The 18,742-nt window shown below is 42.0% G+C and overlaps 1 protein-coding gene across 4 annotated transcripts in view; it reads left to right on the top strand.

Annotated features, from left to right (window-relative positions):
- LOC119797282 (nucleosome-remodeling factor subunit BPTF-like) overlaps positions 1–15,162 on the top strand; it is a 38,839-nt gene extending 23,677 nt beyond the window's left edge. For 2 of the 4 annotated variants that reach the window (XM_038306299.1, XM_038306298.1), the window contains exons 16-32: positions 57–207; positions 290–413; positions 507–738; positions 1,045–1,194; positions 1,423–1,547; positions 1,645–1,756; positions 2,324–2,523; positions 5,768–6,839; positions 6,915–8,167; positions 8,263–8,345; positions 9,906–10,131; positions 10,216–10,697; positions 10,788–10,964; positions 11,054–11,246; positions 13,051–13,135; positions 13,223–13,409; positions 14,852–15,162. In XM_038306299.1, coding sequence (XP_038162227.1) covers positions 57–207; positions 290–413; positions 507–738; positions 1,045–1,194; positions 1,423–1,547; positions 1,645–1,756; positions 2,324–2,523; positions 5,768–6,839; positions 6,915–8,167; positions 8,263–8,345; positions 9,906–10,131; positions 10,216–10,697; positions 10,788–10,964; positions 11,054–11,246; positions 13,051–13,135; positions 13,223–13,409; positions 14,852–14,891 — 4,892 coding nt within the window. In that variant the 3' untranslated portion in view covers positions 14,892–15,162. Of the gene's footprint in view, positions 1–56; positions 208–289; positions 414–506; positions 739–1,044; positions 1,195–1,422; positions 1,548–1,644; positions 1,757–2,323; positions 2,524–5,767; positions 6,840–6,914; positions 8,168–8,262; positions 8,346–9,905; positions 10,132–10,215; positions 10,698–10,787; positions 10,965–11,053; positions 11,247–13,050; positions 13,136–13,222; positions 13,410–14,089; positions 14,692–14,851 lie in introns of those variants that run through there. The other 2 variants (XM_038306300.1, XM_038306301.1) reach the window with 2 other exon arrangements.
- Positions 15,163–18,742: the final 3,580 nt, after the last annotated feature.

The following is an 18,742-nucleotide window of genomic DNA, read 5'->3' as shown; positions in this document are numbered from 1 at the left end:
CTGGATCGGTCACAGGATTGGTGGCAATCTTTTAACTTGAAACTTCTTGTGAATAGAAACTCCAACCCCTCAGAGGAAAGGTCTGCGATCGAGTGCCCTGAGGCCTAAAAAGCAGGAACCTGCCAAACAGACGGGGCCTGTCGCCGTGGAGACCTGGGTCCCTGAGGAGGAGCTGGAGCTTTGGGAAATAAAAGCCTTTGCAGAGAGGTTGGAAAACGCTCATCCTTTGTCTTCTGTGCCTGGAAATGTTATTTTGAGTAATGCTTTTTTAAATGGATAATCTTTGCAGAGTTGAAAGAGAGAAGTCACAAGGTTTAGACCCGTCCAAAAGCGGCGGGACTCTGAAGACGGCAGAGGAAGTAAAGGCCCACCTGGAGAACCAGCTGAAGCAGGCCAGGCTTGCTGCCCAGCAGGTGAAAACACAAACCAGTTAGAGCTGCAGATTTAAACCAAAACACTGAAAAATAGTTGACCGGAGTTAAAAATGTGTTAAAAAATCTTTACAGAAACGTTTCGAGCAGCAAAAACTGAATACGACTGCCACTACTTCCACCACCACCACCACTACCACTGCAATCAGCGCTCCCACCACAGGCCAGAGGATGAGTCAGATAACATCGGGGGCCAAGATGGCGTTGGCCTCCAAGCTGGGCTCCCCAGTTCCATTCCAACAGGACAAGAACTTCCACCAGTCCTTTGCTTCCTGGGTGAAACAGGGCCAGAACAACAGCAGCTCAGGTAAGGAGGTGTTTCAGTCTCACAATTATTCACTGGAGACAGAATCGCCTAACAGTGTCACCTATTACGGCCAACCTCTTCATTCCATTCCATATAAACAACTTAAACCACATCATAACAGAAGCCTTTTAAAGCTCATGGTGTCCACTTTCAGTCCAACAGAAATCTAAATGTTATCCATCCTGAGCTTATATTGAATTATTAAGAAAAATCAACCTGCTCCTTTTATGGACTTGGAGCTCACAGTGGACAGTTGTTGAGGCCCCTTCTGGGTACACGTGACTGTAGGTGGCGTGTGTTTTGCAGCCTCCGCGGCCGGCAGCATCACCACCTCAGAGCAAACCTTCCAGATCGCTGGCGGCCCAGTGACTGTGGCCGGCCACGTCCTCGCCGCCAAACTACCACTGCCCGCTAACAGCAAGATTGTCACACTCAAAGTGCCTTCTACTCAAGGAGGTAGGGAGCATGATTGTCCTCCTTTCTGGCAAATCTGTGGGCTGCATTTGCCAAAATGGATTAGAAACTTGTCCAGTGGGAGGCGTGCCGTCAGTCTGTCGACCCTCAGCATGGTTATTATCGTCCCCTCGTTTGTTTCTACTGATGGAAATCTGCATGCTGATTTTTAAATACATGTGTTTATATATTTATTTAGATTTCTTTTACTGACATGGATCTCCTCAACAGGTGTAGTTCAGCAGAAGGTTCTGAGCATTTTCCCCTCCGGCCCTCCTGCTAACCTGCGGACGTACAGCACCTTACATCCTACCACCGGGAATCTCAACCTCAGAGCCTCCAGCTCCCAGCAGAAGGTCCTTCATCTGATGCGTTTGTTTTATTAGTGTCTTAATGCGTAATTAAAAAAAGAAAAAAATCTTTTGTCGTCTTTTTTTTTTTTTTTTTTTTTAGACCACTACAACTGTGAGCCAGACTCCACCTGGTGCATCAGGGAACCAGACGGCTTCTCCGTCTGTCTCTACGGGTTCAACGATGGGTCGAAATTCAGCCGCAGTTCACCAAGGTGATTTCTCAAACTGCTGGTTTTCCCTTAAATATCAGGGGGGAAAATGTATAGACAATCCCTTTATTAATCCACATTGGGTAAATTAAATATCACTTCTTTAAGATAATTATTATTTTTTATTTTTTGCTTTTCAACATATAATTTATCATCATACAGCAACTAACATCAAAGCACTATTTCTATAAATATATTCTGAAGTGTTTTGATAAAAAAGATATGGATGCATGCATGGATGACAGTTTATCTGTAGCAGATGAAGGGTCGTAGTGGGGGGTGGACAAAACCACATGACATAAATAGTGAGCATATAAACTTCAGAGTTTTAAAATAAATCTTAAACAAACTGATTAGAAACAAATGAGTTTCTGAATCAAAAATGTTCAAGAACGTATTTAGAAAGCCGAGCAAAGAAACATCAAAAACAAGGAAAACGACTAGAGTCAGAGTATCTGCAAAATAACCCCACAGAAACCAAACTGATCAAAACTGCAACAGAAACGGAGAAAATGCAGATTATTATTTACTGCTGCTTCAAAAGGATGCTCCATCTTCCTTGAATTCCAGGTCCATCTCAGCAGCCTGCAGGCACAGCCACCCCCGTTGCCGCTCCGGCTCCAAGAGCTGCCGGTGTGGCTTCCTCTTCCGGAGCCGCCGGCACGACTCCCGGGCAGCCCTCCGTGGCATCGTCGCAGGCCCCGAGACCGCAGCAGGGCCAAGTAAAACTGACCATGGCCCAGCTCATGCAGCTGACACAAAGCGCACAGGTGAGGACCGCATCAGGTGCTGCTTTTCTCTCCGGTCTGTCTGAAAGTATGCTAGTAGTTTCTCAGATTGATTATATGAACCCGCATTTAAATGCAGTGCAACGATTCTGAGTTGTCGTTTGCAGGATGTCTCATTGCAAATGTTTCCTGCAGGCATACAGCCAACAACTATGATCACTTTCTACATGGAAAACATGAATGTGTACTTCTGTAATTTAGTGCCTTTTTAACAACTCTTACTCAGAGACGTAGGATTCTCCTAATATCCAAAGTCCATTGTTTTGCACATGGACAGGTGTTGGATTGGTTTCATATAGGGTAATAGCTGTCACTGAAAAAAAATTTATAAATCTCTGAATTTATAAGTGGAAGTCAAGAATGTAAATCCATTTTATATTTGTGTTACTTTGTTATATCATAGACACACGGTTTCCAAGGGTCATCAAAAATCATTAAAAGTCATTAAATAATTGTTGAAATTAAGGCCTTAATTGGCATTAAAATTCATTAAATGTGTTTATTGTGGCATTTAAAATGCTTTATGAGAAAAAATGTTTAGAAAAACAATTTCTTCAGACATATTTTATCACGATATATTTGCGTGGAACTGCTTCCGGTTGATCGCAAAGCTGTATGTATCATAAGAAAAGAAGCTGGGGAGAAAAAGCTAGAGAATGGGGGGAAAAAAGCAAATTTCAACAAAAGTGGTTGGAAAACGAGGAATTCTGGACATGGCTGCAGCCTGTCGACGGGTACCTGTTGGTGGCATTAAAATTATTTCTAAGAGCGTTAAAAGAGCATTAAAAAGCATTAAATTGAGTTAGCTCAAATTTAATGCTCATTCCTGTATAAACCCTGATAGACACACATGAATTTAGATCTACCTCTATGAAAATTTAACTTAGAAAGTTAAAACTTTTCAACAATAAAAGTAAGAATCGGGTATTGTACATGTAAATATATGACTGACACATACATTTATGATTCTGACTGGAGCTGGGTGATAATGAGCTCAAATTATATCACGATAAATTTACCTCGATAATGATAAATGCTCCAGCTCCTTTATCAGAAATAAAGGCATGTGCAGGAAATGCAACTGATCTGATTATAATTTATTTATTGAATAAATCACATTACATATTAGTTTCAGTTAAATATAAAAGTCTTGTATCATTCAGGTTTAAACATTCAACAATGTCTCATTGAAGAGAAAAATGTTTCTTCTTTTGCAAACATTTTGGCCCAAAGGAGCCTTTTGCACATCTTTGAACTCTACAGCATAGCTTTGCTGTAGGTGTTGGAGGTTGGATGTGTTAAGGCAAATTTATGCTTCTGATGCATAGCCTCTGCAACCGTCAAATCTGTCTCGCGACCACGCCCCCCGCACAGAGGCATACCTAAAAAAATCCTGACTACGCATCGGCCGGTCGCAAACCCAGGCAGACCTCAAGCGGAAGTGTGCAGACAAAAAGCAGCTGTGATTGGTCCTTGGTATGCCTTTCCGGCTGTCTGTATGGTCTTCCTCGATTCGCTGCCGGGGCACACCGTTTTTAAAAGCCGAGGAACAACCACAACGGACAACTAAGATGAAAGGTTAATCGAGGAGGTTCGGAAGTACAACCGCTTGTACGATGCCTCAGACAAATTATATAAAGATGCCAAGGTCTCGTGGCCATCCGCCGAAGTTCTCGCAAGTTCTCAAATAGGCTCCCCCTTGCTCTTGGGCGGGAAACTGCTGTGCGTCCCTAGAAATTCCAGACCGGCGATGCAGAAGCATACCAAGAAAAACTGGTTCGTGACCAGACCCAAGCAATATTTGATGTGTGCAGTTGCAGAAGTCTAATCTGCCCTTTACTTTAGGTAGTCCAGACAGTTTTCGGGTTCTTTTGCTCAACATCTATGGCGTAATTTTGGTGCCACTGAACTGAGCGTGCAGTGAGAACAATGTGCATCGTTTAAACTTGCATACCCTCGCTCAAAACTGGTCTACCGTGCGCTGATCTCTGACGAGGCGCTTTCAACTTTATTTTATGCAGGCTCAGCTTCATCTCTGCTCTTCCTCGGCTCCACGGGATTAACTGATGTAATTGTGTTTATCGCTATTTTAGATGCTTCTTCACTGGGCTCATCCGCCATCCTCTTTGTTTACGCTTCTGACTGGATCGGTGGAGTCATGTGGTTACACACATGCTAGAGTGTCTTAAAGGGGAAGGGAATACCAGCCACCAACGCACACAGAAAAACTGCAGAATTAATTTAATTATTTTACCGACATGGGAAAATTGTCGCTGGTTATCATAGTGAATGACGGTAATGGTGAAAATCCGTTTTATTGCCCAGCACTAAATCAGACTAGTAAATTGGGGATTCCAACCTCTAAATTTGTGATTTTGACATGTACATTTGTGATTCATAATCTTAAATTATTGATTCTAACTGCAATTAGTTATTTGTACTTGTGAATTTGGGATTCCTAATCATAAATTTGTGATTCTGATACGGAAATTTGTTTCGATGCATGAAATTTGTAATTCCTACTCTTAAATTCATGATTTGGAAAAGTAAAAGAGTTATTTATACTTGTGAATTTGGGATTCCTACTCTTGCATTTTTGATTCCGACACATAAGTTTGGGATTCTGACTCATAGCTGTGGGATTTCGATGTGGAAATTTGTGTTCCTACTCTTGAAATAGTGATTCCGATGTGTAAAAGAGTTATTTATACTTGTGAATCTGGGATTTGTAAATTTGGGATTGCTAGTCATAAATTTGAATTCCTGCTCAAAAAAGTGTGATTCTGACGCTTAAATTTCCTACTCATAAGTATGGGATTCCCATGAGTAATTTCTGATTCCAACACAGATTTGTGATTTACATTTGCGAATTTATGTTGTATATTTGTGAGTTTATGATTTATATTCATAAATTGGTAGTTTGTACTTTTGTTCATAATTTTCTAATATGCATTTACCTTTTCAACTTGTATTCTCAAAGATAAAAGATCTGAGGTCACAAGTATCTTTGAGTTAAGAAGCAAATACAAATCCTACATTAATTAACATTTTAGACTTTTATTCACATATTCAGACGTCTAAGTATACATTTTTATTGACGGTTATTTTACCCCTTAGGTTCCAAAGTAACGACTGCTCTGATTTCTTGAAACATAACTGAAGGGCTAACGAGACAGAGATGTTAATTCTGGCTGAATAATTTCTGTTAACATGAAACGTTCTGCAGGCAGGAAACCCAGGTCTGACGGTGGTGATCCAGGGTCAAGGCCAGACCCAGGGCCAGCTCCAGATCATCCCACAGGGCGTCGCCGTCATCCCCGGCCCCGGTCAGCAGCTAATGCAGGCCGTCATGCCCAACGGACAGACCCAGCGCTTCCTCTTTACTCCTGTGATCCCATCATCAACACCTTCAACCTCGGCCCCTGTGAACGCCTCCCCTGCAAAACCCGCCACCACTCCGAGCCCTCTGACCCAAATGCCCGTGCCACCTCAGGCGCGAGGTGTAGCCCAGGTCCAGACGACGCCATCATCTTTAGCCCAAGCGCAAATGGCCGCCCCCCTTCCTGCCCCTATACACGCTGCAAACCCCTCAGTGAAGCCGAGCTGTGCCCCCAGCCCTGGTTCTGCTCCCCTTCAGACCCAAGTCCCGTCTCCTATGAGTGCTGCGCAGCTCGCTGCGTCAGCCCAGGCTTCTCCACAGACACACGCTTCAGCCACGTCATCCATCCCTGCACAGTCACCCATGTCTTCACCCGGGCCTTCTTTAGCACAGCCTTCCACACAGGCGTTAGCCGCCACACCACCGCGAGTCACACAGCCCCAAGCATCGACGCCCGTCAGTGACCCCACACAGAACCTAAGCCCAGGTGTGATTTATAAACAAGGCCTTACAGCCGGCTCACCCCCAGCACAAACCCAAACTTCTCCTCCTGTAGCGAGCCACGCCGCCCCACAGGTCCAGTCTCAGTCCGCCTGTGTACCCGCAGGCTTAACCTCCACCCACCTCCTGATGCCGACCTCTGCTCCAGGGCCTGCCGCGGTCACCAGAGCAGCTCCTCAGGTCTCAACCCAAATTCCTGTTTCCGCCTCGTTACCTTCGCCCGTCCCCATACCAACGCCGGCCCTCGCTCCCGTCTCCACTCCGGTCATAGCCGTCGTCTCCACCCAGGTCTCCATGCCCTCCCCAGCTAAAGCCCCCACCCAGATACAGGCTGCACCTTCTGTGCCCCTTCATGCAGCCATGGCCAACGCTGTCGTGACGCCGGTTACAGCTACCTCCACCATCCCGTCAGTGCCAGGTAAAATGAGCTCTGCATCATTTTATTGTTTTTCTTGAAAGAAACTTAACTTTGAACATCTTCTTTTTGTTGCAGCTCTGATAGAACAGAGGACAGCTCAGACCAAAACCTGGACTCCATCAATTTCTCAAGCTCCAGTCCAGACGGTTCAGCAGGCTGCTACTCCAGTCACACCACCCTCTGCGCCGTTTGTTCCTTCCTCCGCTCCTGCAAATGTCTCCATCCACTCTCCTGTCGCGCCTTCGCCTCAGACATCTCAGACTCCAAACTCACAGGTTCTGGTCCAGCATCCTGCCATTGTATCAATGCAGCAGGTGTCCCATGTGGCCGCATCAGCGGTGCAGGTTAATATGAAGGGAATACCGGTTTCCTCCGTCGTATCCGCTGTGAGACCCGGACAGGTTCAGCACATCCAGGCTCAGGTCCACCCGCCGTCACAGGCTCCCATCCAGCCCCAGATCAGAGTTCAGTTCCAACCGCAACCACAGACACCACAGTCACCTCAGCCCCAAGTGCAGCCCCTCACTCAGATCCAGTCCCCCACGCCGCTCCAGGCCAGAGCCCAACCTCAGTACCACCCCCAGGTTCAAGCTTCCTTTCAAACACAAAGTCAGCCGGTGCAGCAGTCCCAGCCTCAGACACAACCTCAGACCCAAACTCCGCTTCACCCGCAGCCCCAGGTCCAAACCCAGATCTTCCCCCAGGTTCAGATCCAGCAGCAGAACCAGATTCATCCTCAGACTCCCCTGAATCCCCACATTCAGTCCCAGCTGCAAACACAGCCTCACTTTTCCATTCAGTCACCGCAGCAAACCCAGGTCTCCCAACCGCTGCAGGTGCAGCCCCACAGCCAGGTCCAGGCAAAGCTCCAAGTCCAGTTCCAACCTCAGAACCAGCCTCAGGTTCAAGCACAGCCTCAGCTCCAGGTCCAGTCTCCAATCAGACATCAGCTCATCACGGTTTCAGGCCTCCAGCAGCCCGTCCAGCTGCTCTCCGCCCTGCCGCCTCACGTTGCTGCCCAGATCCAGGCTCAGATCCAGGCGCAGGCCCAGCAGCAGGGCGGCGCCGTCCCCCAGCAGATCAAGCTGCAGCTGCCCATCCAGATCCAGCAGGCGGGGGGGCAGATTCAAGCCCACCAGATCCAGAACATGGTGACCATTCAAGCACCAGCAAATATTCAAGAGCAGCTTCAGAGGATCCAGCAGCAGCAGCAGCAGCAGCAGCAGCTACAACAGCCACTAAAGAAGAAGAAGCAAAGTGAGCCTAAGAGGGAAGCCAAAGAGCCCAATCTGCAGGTCATCACTCCTAAAGACGGCGTTCAGAAACCGGTCAGACTCCAGTTATTAACACTTTATATAAAACATCAGCATTCTAGATATGTTGCAGGTAAATGTGGATTTTTTATTTATTTTTTTATCGTTAGGTGGTAGTAAAGCAAAACGCTTCAGCAGAACAACTAAAGCAGCGGAAGACGCAGGCTGCTGCAGAGCGGGAGGAAAACCAGAGGTTGGTTATTTCCAAACTCAGTTTTTATAAAAGAGATTCATTTTAGCTTAAAATTAGAAACAACCCATATTTATTTACATTCAAGAATTTGTGTCTATTGATACTTTAAATAATTTCCTCTTCCTCCTTGCTGTATTATACATTTTAAATAATGAACTGCACTTTTTTTTAAAATAGTTGCATTGTTTATTTATCTGCTGTTTGAATTCCACAAACAAAAGACATTATACTATACATTAAACTATAAAAGTTTATTATAATAATAAAAGAATAGATACAATCAGAAACGTAGAGGAAAAAAATGAAAGAAATCACTGAGTAATGCATGAAAGCTTAGTGTGAGTTAAAAAGTTATGAGAGTGCATCGCTGCAACACAGCTGCAGACACAGTAATAAAGCAAAACTCTATAACACTGAAAAATCTGATGCAACCCAAAAATACTGCAGTCATAAACAAAATAAACAGGAAGAAACTGCAGGTAATAAAAACTGCAGCATGCTGGAAGAAGAAAAAACAAATAAAAGCAAATTTGCTCTTAAATAAACATGTGAAACATTGAAGGAATCTTTAACCGTAAGCTAGAACAAGCTGTTAGTTTTAGCTTTCAGATTAGCTGCTGAAAGAAACAATGGTCTCTGGGTGGAGCAGAAAACATCGCGCTCTGCTTTAAAGCCGATTTATACTCAGAAGTTCAAAAAATATCCACTGGACTTGGTTCCCAAGATTTGAAGACGTTTCGCCACCTCTCCAGGAAGCTTTCTCAATTCAAATGTCTGGATCCGCAGTGAGTTTGAGTCTTATACAAGGCTTTGTCTATATAAGACTCAAACTCACTGCGGATCCAGACATTTGAATTGAGAAAGCTTCCTGGAGAGGTGGCGAAACGTCTTCAAATCTTGGAAACCAAGTTTAGTGGATATTTTTTGAACTCTTACGGAATGACTATAACCTGGATGACTGAGAATCTTCATCAGCAAATATCTGCATCATACCTGTGACAAGCTCACTGCAACACACTGCTGCAGGAGGACAACCTGCCCTTTACATCAGCGGGGGAAAATGAGTCCTTTACTTTAGCGGCGGGTAATTATGTCTGTGATGGCCACTCTGTTTCCTAAACACTTTAACTCTGTCTGGTCCTACCTCAGTTGGTGATCCACCCCCCCCCCCCCCCCCCATCCATGCCTACATCCCTGCAAAATTGGATGCCACTGTGTATTCACTTTTTTTTTTAAAGCTTTAAGGACACCTTCGAAGGAGATATACAAAAAATTTCCTGAAGGACAAATTATCTCCTCCCAGAATGCATTTTTAGGGGGAAATCCAGAAGCTGTGGTTTTATTTCCTCTGATTTGTTTCACAAGAATAGAGCTTATAGAGGAAAGGTTTTTCAGCATTTATGTTTGTGCTATCTCTTCAGAATCCTGAATCCTCTCACAGACTCTCTCTTCTCTTCAGCTCAGACTAAAGATCATCAGTAGAAATAAGGACGTAGAAGTCTTTGGAAATTCAAACCAAATGCATGAGTCCAAGCTAATCTTTTTTCTCTCTGTCTTCAGGATGATTGTTTGCAATCAGGTGATGAAGTTCATCCTGGACAAGATTGAGAAGGATGAGAAGCAGGCAGCTAAGAAACGAAAGAAGGAGGAAGTGGTGGAGCAGAAACGTTCCAAGCAGAACGCCACCAAGCTGACCGCACTGTTGTATAAGCACAAGGAGCAGCTGAAGGCTGAAATCCTGAAAAAGAGAGCCCTGCTGGACAAGGAGCTGCAGCTGCAAGTTCAGGTTAGATCTCGGTAGATAGACGAGTTCAAGAAAAGCCACCGCTGCACGAAATCAAGGCTCTGAAATTTCCTTTTGTCTTCTCAGGAGGAGCTGAGGCGGGATTTAGCCCGGCTGCAGAGAGAAAAGGAGAAATCCCGCGCCGCCATCACTCAGGCCGCTGCAGCGACGGTCAAGGCCGCTTCCTCCCACTCCTCGCACCTCTCACATTCCTCCCACAGCTCCCACTCTTCCACCTCCTCCTCCCATAAACGGAAGAGAGAGGACGAGAGGGACAAAGACAAAAGCAGAGACAGACATCATGAGAAGAACAAGAAACGGGACAGGGAGAAGGACAGGGAGCGACACAGAGACCGGGACAAAGACCGAGAACGGGAGAAAGACAGAGAGCGGGACAGACATCGGGTGAGAGATCGAGACAAAGACGGGGATCGGGACGGGGATCCGGAACGAGATTCCGGGTTACTAAAACACAAGAAAAAGAAGAAGAAGCTGTCTTCTACCTCAAAGGATCATAAGAAGGACACCAAACTGTACTGTATCTGCAAAACGCCGTACGACGAGTCTAAGTAAGCTTCAGACGCCTCTTCTGCTCTGGAAGCACTTCTGTCGATTGCTGGATGAATCTTAGATCTTAGTGCAATTCTCTCCTCCCTCAGGTTCTACATCGGCTGTGACCTTTGCTCCAACTGGTTCCACGGCGCCTGCGTAGGAATCACTGAAAAAGAAGCCAAGAAGTTGGAGGACTTTGTGTGTAACGACTGTAAACGTGGGCAGGAGGGACAAAGCAGCGAGGAGCTGTACTGCATCTGCCGGACGCCTTACGACGACACCCAGTAAGGCAGCCGTCTGAACCCCGTCAGGTTCCTGGTTCTGACTCATAAAAAGCCGCGTTCTCAGCCTCTGATCTCATCCTCACCCACAGGTTTTACATCGGCTGCGACCGCTGCCAGAACTGGTACCACGGGCGCTGCGTGGGCATCCTGCAGAGCGAAGCCAATCACATCGACGTCTACGTGTGTCCGCAGTGCCAGTCCACAGAAGATGCCATGACGGTCCTCTCGCCGCTCACAGACAGGGACTACGAGGGCTTGAAAAGAATATTACGTTCACTACAGGTATGACCGCCCTCCCTGAGCGGAGAAACAGAGTAAGCAGTAGATATTAATGTCTGAACTCTATAAAACACCACATATCCTTTGTAGGTGGGATTTTCTAATTCAACTGTCTGCTACTGATAGAGTCTCAATTAGAATATTAACTTAAATCTAACCAACTTTTTATATTTCTATCATGTAAAATCATCAAACCTGTTTCGGAGATTCTGTGTGATAAACACAGACTATCGCAAATTTTTCAGGTGGGAAGAAAAGCTTTGATTGTTTTAGCATAAATACAAATGAATCTGATCTAATAAACCGGTGTCCTACTGTGGACACCTATTTATTAGAGTCCATTTGAAGGCAGGGTCACACTGCGGGGGACGTGTTATCCTCAGCAGCTTTATCCTCAGTAGTCTGGTTTTCAATTAATCCAGCACCTTATTCACTCTTTCTGTAACAAAAGAAGTGAAGCTCAATTTAAATGTTTTTATGCTTATTTGGAAACAGAAGCTGTAATAGAAGTACAGGTTGAAGTAATTCCAGTGGAACAGGAAGTTATTTTCTTCATGGCTCCACTTAAAAAAAAAAAACAGTGATTTAAAGTTTCATTCTTGTACAACATGATTTCCACAGACTTAAAGTGCAGTAGGACATCTTGAAAAAACGGTTCCAGGAAGCTATATTTTTGAACATACACAACAGGGGTGTAAATAATAATCGTTTTGGATCGATACATCGATCCAACAGCCGACGATCCGATGCATCGACACATCCGCAAGAGTATTGATTCATGTTTTTTTTTTCCTCCGGTCTATTTTTATTCATTTCCTCCTGGACGTAATTCTCCCTCCCGTGCTGCGGTGGCGCTAAACCTATTTTGCCCTCCTACCTCTCTTCCTGGTTATACTCTTACAGCAGTGTGTCACAGTGAGCTTGACACAGACATTTTTGATTTATGCTCAATATTGAAGCGTGGTCTGTGCTACACGCTATGGGTCTAGATACGGCCGAAGCGGTGAGGAAGTGGGGGCGAGTTTAGTCCGACGGCGGAGGGACATGAGGACCAAAAAGAGCGGAGATCCAGGTGGAAAAAGGGTCCCATCGTTCTCGCGCTGCTCGCTCTTCTAGCGGGTCAAACTTCATGAGTTGTTTTCTGCAATTTCGGTCATAAAAACAAAACAAGCCGTCTGTCTGCGGTCAGCTACAATTTGGGAGAGGAGCAGCGGAGCGTCTTTGGAGGGGGCGGGGACGTCTGGAGCCGAGGTGTTGCATTGCACTCATTGCACTGATTTTGTGCAGTATTCTTTGATGCACGGCCTTTCAGAATCTATAACGCAGGGGCATTATTATTTTTCAGTGAATGAGGTTTTAATAGGAATAGGTGGAGTAAAACTTTTCTACTTCTGTTATTTGCTGTTGTTTCTCAAATAAAATGCATAACGATATTACAGCTTTCATTGATTGATTTCAAATTTGAAACATTGTCTAAGCCTGTAAGGTGTTAAAAAAAAAAATTTAACGAATTAATCGAATCGTATCGTGGTGTGTTCTTGAGTATCCAAAATAATCGAATCGTTGGGTCAGGAAAGCAATACTGAATCGAATCGCCATGATGGATGTGATTTACACCCCTAATACACAACCATGCCTCTCCCTTCAGACCAGCCCTGGAAACCACACCTTCAAAACACGCATGTTTCCAGCCGCTGCAGCACATTTAGAGAAAAAACAAAGTCCAGTGAATTGTTTTTTTTTACTGTTTTGGAATTAATTTTCATTCCTCATTAATAACTGTTTCTTCTCTGTGCTTCTCTTTCAGTCTCACAAGATGGCCTGGCCTTTTCTTGAACCGGTGGATCCTCATGATGCACCCGATTATTATCGTGTGATCAAGGAGCCGATGGGTAGGAACTCTTTCGATGCTGCGTTTCCCCGATTCTTTCAGTGCCGTGAAATTAATGTTTTCTTCTCTTCTGATTCGTCTCCCTCAGATTTTTCCACAATGGAAACGCGTTTGCAAAAGCGACATTACCAGAAGCTCACAGAGTTTGTGGCAGACGTGACCAAAATCTTTGACAACTGCCGCTACTACAACCCCAATGACACGCCCTTCTTTCAGTGCGCCGAGGTGCTGGAAGCCTTCTTTGTACAGAAGCTGAAAGGCTTTAAGGCGAGCAGGTGAGACCAGGTTTAAAGGGTTACTGTTTGTTTAAAAAGAAAAAAAAAAGGTTATTTAGAAACTCTTATGTTTTATTTCCTCGTAACTTCATCTGTTTTTATGTCAGCCCCTCACTTCTTTACCACCAGCATGAGTTTTGTAGTTTGACGCTGTTGACTGTTTAGACTGTATGTTGTTATAGTCATGACTTGCATTACTTTGCCCATAAAAAAAAAAAAGTTAAAACTTTTCAGCTTTGCAGAATTTTGTTGCTTTACAACTAAAACTATTTTATTGGGATTTTATTTGATACAGCAACATGTTAGAGCAACTCTTGACCAATTTAAAGGATTTTGATCAATCTTTTAAGTATTTTACATTAAATCTGCCCATTCAACCCTTTGATTAATGTTCCTACCATGAAAGGCAGTATCTCTGGATTTTATACAAGGGTTAAAATCACTATTCCTTGATTATCTTCCTTTTCAAAGTCTCTACTATGTTGTTTTATCATATAACACCCCAATAAAAACACAGAGGCCTGAAGGTAAAATGCAACAAAATCTGAAAGCATTCTCTCTGCAGGATGCAGATCGTCTCTGCAGCGTCGGCCATTTTGCATTTCTCTGTGCGTTTGTGTCCACCTGTGCTGCATGCCTGTGTTTTAAGCCATCCCATCTTCTTCTTTTGTTTCTTGCAGATTGTCAGATTCTTAATGTGCCAGTCTAGCTGGAGTCTGGACTGGATGATGGGGTCTCTGTTGACACTGAAATAGTAAAAAAAAAATAAAATAATAATGCAAACTCAAGAGCAAAAAAAAAACCTGCAGAAGCTCAACCACCAAATGTGCTTTTTTATTTTTATTTGTTTTCTTGTTTTTTTTTCTTTCTGAATAAGTAGTTATCACATTTGAACAGGAAAGACGGCAAACTGGCTGCCATGTTGACATCATCATCTTGTCTTTAGATATGTTAGCGTACCGGCCTTAGTGATCAATCAAGCTTCCTACGTAGTGTTTTAAATGCAATTTTACTTCCAGGCTTGTATTTATTTCTGTTGAAACATCTCAGTTGAATCAGATGCGTTGAAGCTGTCGTATATAAAAAAGTTGCATATTTTATTATAGAGGTATATTTATGAAACATTTTGTATGTTACTTCACCTTTAATTGGATGTTATCAACCTTTTACGATGTACAATGGTTGTCTGACTGTATGTGACCCTTTTAATAAAAAAAAAAAAAAGAAAAATGTCATTTTAGATTAGTAATATTTTATTAGTCTAAAATGGTGTGAAAAGTGAGAAGCGTGTCTTCCTGTTCCTTAAAACACAATTAAGAAAGTTCCTCACTGTTAAAGGCATTCCTTGGCAGGTAAACCAACAGTTGGTTCATCTTTATTATCTGCTTTAATGACAGAAACTGAAGAGCTTTCAACTCTTCCCCTTTCTTCACATCCTGTAGGTCTCATAACAACAAGCTTCAGTCTTCTTCAGCCTCTTAGAAAGCATCGCACGTTGTGCAAACAAAATGCACTTGCCAAGAGTCTGGCATTATTTCACCGCCCACCCCCCCTACGCAACCGAACTGTGCCGCGTGACTGGGTCGGCCAGCGACGCCGCTTTCACGGGACCCTTCAGGCGGGGGCCCTTGGCTCCTTTCAGCTGGAAGGGGGGCCCCGTCCTCATGAGCAGAGAGGCGTTTGGGATGGAAGTTTACCTCGGAGAAAACTCTTAACGAGCTCCCATGTTTCCATGTACTTTATTCCCCCCCCCCCCCCCCCCCCCCCCCCCCCCCATCTTATTTTCTATCCCAATAAACATTGTATATATAAAAAAAGGAGTCCTCAGACTTTTCATGTGGTTTTGTTTCTTTAAATAGTAAGGAGATAAAATAATCTGAGCATCATGTTTCCAGTTTTGTGTCTGAATTCAGATGTTGCAGTGGAACAATGTTTCTCCTCATGCATTTCCACTCATCGTTTATTCTGAAGTGGCATGAAAGGCAGTTTAAGTACTAAAGTACTAAATATGTGGCCATCAGTAGTCTTCTTGGTTAAACGTCAATAAATATTCTACTGAGAGTACGGTAATAAGCTATTGTAAATGACTTGCCTTGCAGTAGTGACTGACTGGGAAGAATGAAAACGATGTATTTCAAGGTTCCTGCCCTGTTTGTAAAAAATCATTGAGTTTTCACTTGATTTTTTTTTTTTTTTTTTTTTACAGCTGAAGAAATATTGATGTATATGAAACTTAATAAAACTTAAAAGACTGATTTGTTGGTTTATTTCCAATGTTCGAATCATTTTAGTTTATTCTCTTTTTACTCTCTGAAAATAAAAATGCAGAAAAATCAAATTTAGGAAAAAAAGAAGTCAAAATGTTTTATTTTTTTAAATCTGTAAATCAAAGCATTTCTCCTGTGGTTCTCATTGGATGTTGTGTTAAGTAAAATTCATAATGATTTTTTATTATATTTCCTTATTTTGATTTCTTTTTGGCCAATATTTCACATTAGGTTCATGGTAAAATATGCTAAAAATGAAAATGTTAAGACCAAAAAAACTAGAGAAGCTTCTGGGTATAACCTTAGTAATCAAATGGGCCGAAATATTTCCACCTCTCAATTTCAAAAGGATACATTTTTAAACCTTTTCCTAAGTTAAAGCATTTAAAAAAACGATTTTATTTTTTTTTTAGCAATAAAGAGTTTTACATCCTAATACTGAACCTTGTTGGATTCTGTATTCTTGAAATCTGATTTTATTGCTGAATGTTTAATTTGTGAAGTAAAATGATACCAGCTTTATCATCTATGGATGATCCTTTAGTGACAGAATTTATTTATTACTAGTATTAAAAACTTGTATCATTTATAAATTATATATAAAATATCACTTTACCTTTTGAAAATAACCCAGATCAGGGGTGGACTGGGACAAAAAAAAACGGCCCACCACATTTTTTTGGTGTACTGACTGTGTATACCAACTGTGCAATACCTTGAGGCCATGTCAATGGAAATTAGTGAGAGTAGACCCTTAAAATACTTCCAAAATCTTAATTTGTTAGCACTGTAAAATGTAAACTCCTCCACAGCACAGCAACAATTCTTAGATCAAGGAGAGTGAGAGAGAAAGGTCACAGTCAATCACACATATTATCACATTATATCATCATAAGAAGTTATTGTAAGTTGCTCATCAGATCTATTCAGTCTTCCAGATACTGTACGGTAACATTGGACTACTGTGCACTCATTGTGTAAAAAAGGGATGCAAATGACAAAATGAACCATTAGAACCACTCAGTGTAGGCTACAAAAAAATCATCATTAGCCACTAGTGCTAGCATGAAGTTTATGGGTAGCAGCACCTGTGTTTACTAAACTAACTTTACCATGAAACATTAACCAACATATTTTTATTGTGGTTATGTTATTTTATCATATTCATCAAAGGGTTGGTTGGTTTATCTTATCATCATTACCAGATATCCCAAGTTTCAAAAACTCATTTCAGGGAGATGCTTATCTCCCAACCGCCCGCCCCCCGGAGACGACAGACCCACACCATGCCCCATACATACACACTTAAGGCCAGCAACTTTTCAACAACTGTTTATTAACTAACAGTAATTTCTTAAACACAAAACAGAACAATATTGGTCTTTTATTTTCAATACTTTCAATCTTGTAGCCTTGAACATCAGTTGTGCTTTCTGTTTTTCATGGGACTTCAGCATACAGTGCACCTTGCCACTGTGTCATTATTCCCCACCGTGGCCGGTTCTAGGGCCAGTGCCCCTGTAGATCACGTCCTGGCCCCTGTTACGGCCCCTGAACTGAAGACATAATACTTAAAAGAAATTCTAATGATGATATGCGCTGAAACAGACATGATTACTGATAGGTAATCTGGATCTATTTCATTGTTTCCATTACAAATTCTGTTTAACTAATTATTCAAAAACAATAAGGTGATAGCTTCAGTAGGATTGAGATAGGATCCCAGTTTTCATCTGTCAAATGTTTTTTTTTTCCACAACAAATAGAAAAATGCTCTAATTTTTACAGATGAATTTAACAGTTTTTCTTGAGTTCAAATTCCTACATTTTAAATGTATATTGACCTCATAAGAAATATCTAATTGACTCAAAACTCAAAATGATGAGATAGTATCTCAATGTAATGAGATACTGTATGTGAAGTCCTCCACTGGGAGTTTTTTTTGCTGATGTTTTTCTGTCCAGATGCAGACCGGCTGCTTCTGAAGATTTTTATTGCTTTTTCTGCAGCTGTGGTAAAGGGCTTTCTGGTCCATATTCTGAAGGTTCTTCTGGTTTCTGAAGAATGGACCATATTTAAGTTGTGCTTTTCACTATTTTCCAAGTTGCTGATATTCATTTTATTTGTGCACATTTCTTTAAATTACGCATAAAATCCGTAAATGGGCCATATAGTGACGCTTAAAAGTATAATGTTCTTGCCTATAGTGATCTTAAAACGTGCTTTTATTGAACAACAGCAACCAAAAAGAGAACTTTTAACTTAAAACTCTGAGCTCTGTGAGTTAAGAAGATGTGCCGCCAACCAATGGGCAGAAGATGAGCCCTTAAGACACACCTTCTCCTCATTTGCATAATGAGGCAGAAATGCAGACAGAAATGTAAATATGACAGGCAGAAAAAAATAGCGTTAAAGAAATAAATAGGGTAAAAAAAAAAAGGGAAGGACAGACAAAAATATATCATGCACATAAATAAATACTTAAAAAAATAAGTAACAAATATGTAAAGTTGAAGATTATAATCGACAATAAATAAATAAGGTAATTTTTACAAAGGCGAATAAATAAAGAAGCTAATTAAAAGAGTTATATACATTTATGTCTCACTTTATAGTTTAATTTATTCCTACATTTATTAGTTTATTGTATTTTCATGGGCAATTAATTGTATGCTCATTTATTTATTTCTGTATTCATTTTCAAATATGGCAGAGTTGGTCCTCCATACGGTAGTAGTAGTGTCGCATTGTAAAGTCTGTTGCAGAAAGCCCAGAAAAGTTGAATTATATCAGACCATGAAGGTTAAATATTTATTTTTATTTGTTTAAAATATAAAAGGCCAGCTTCCATTTCAATGGTTTACATCTAATAAAAACATATTTTCTTAGATTATGTGTATTATGTGTATGTGACTGGGTGAGTGACTGTAATGCAGAGCACTAAACCAGTTACTGTACTGTATGTATATATATATATATATATATATATATATATATATATATATATATATATATATATATGTAAACACCCTATACAATAACTGTGCATAATATTGCTACTATAA

The sequence above is a fragment of the Cyprinodon tularosa genome, unplaced genomic scaffold (genome assembly GCF_016077235.1).
Source record: "Cyprinodon tularosa strain WSP-4 unplaced genomic scaffold, ASM1607723v1 ctg579, whole genome shotgun sequence".
NCBI lineage: Eukaryota > Metazoa > Chordata > Actinopteri > Cyprinodontiformes > Cyprinodontidae > Cyprinodon > Cyprinodon tularosa.
This window is presented reverse-complemented; position numbering and strand designations above follow the sequence as displayed.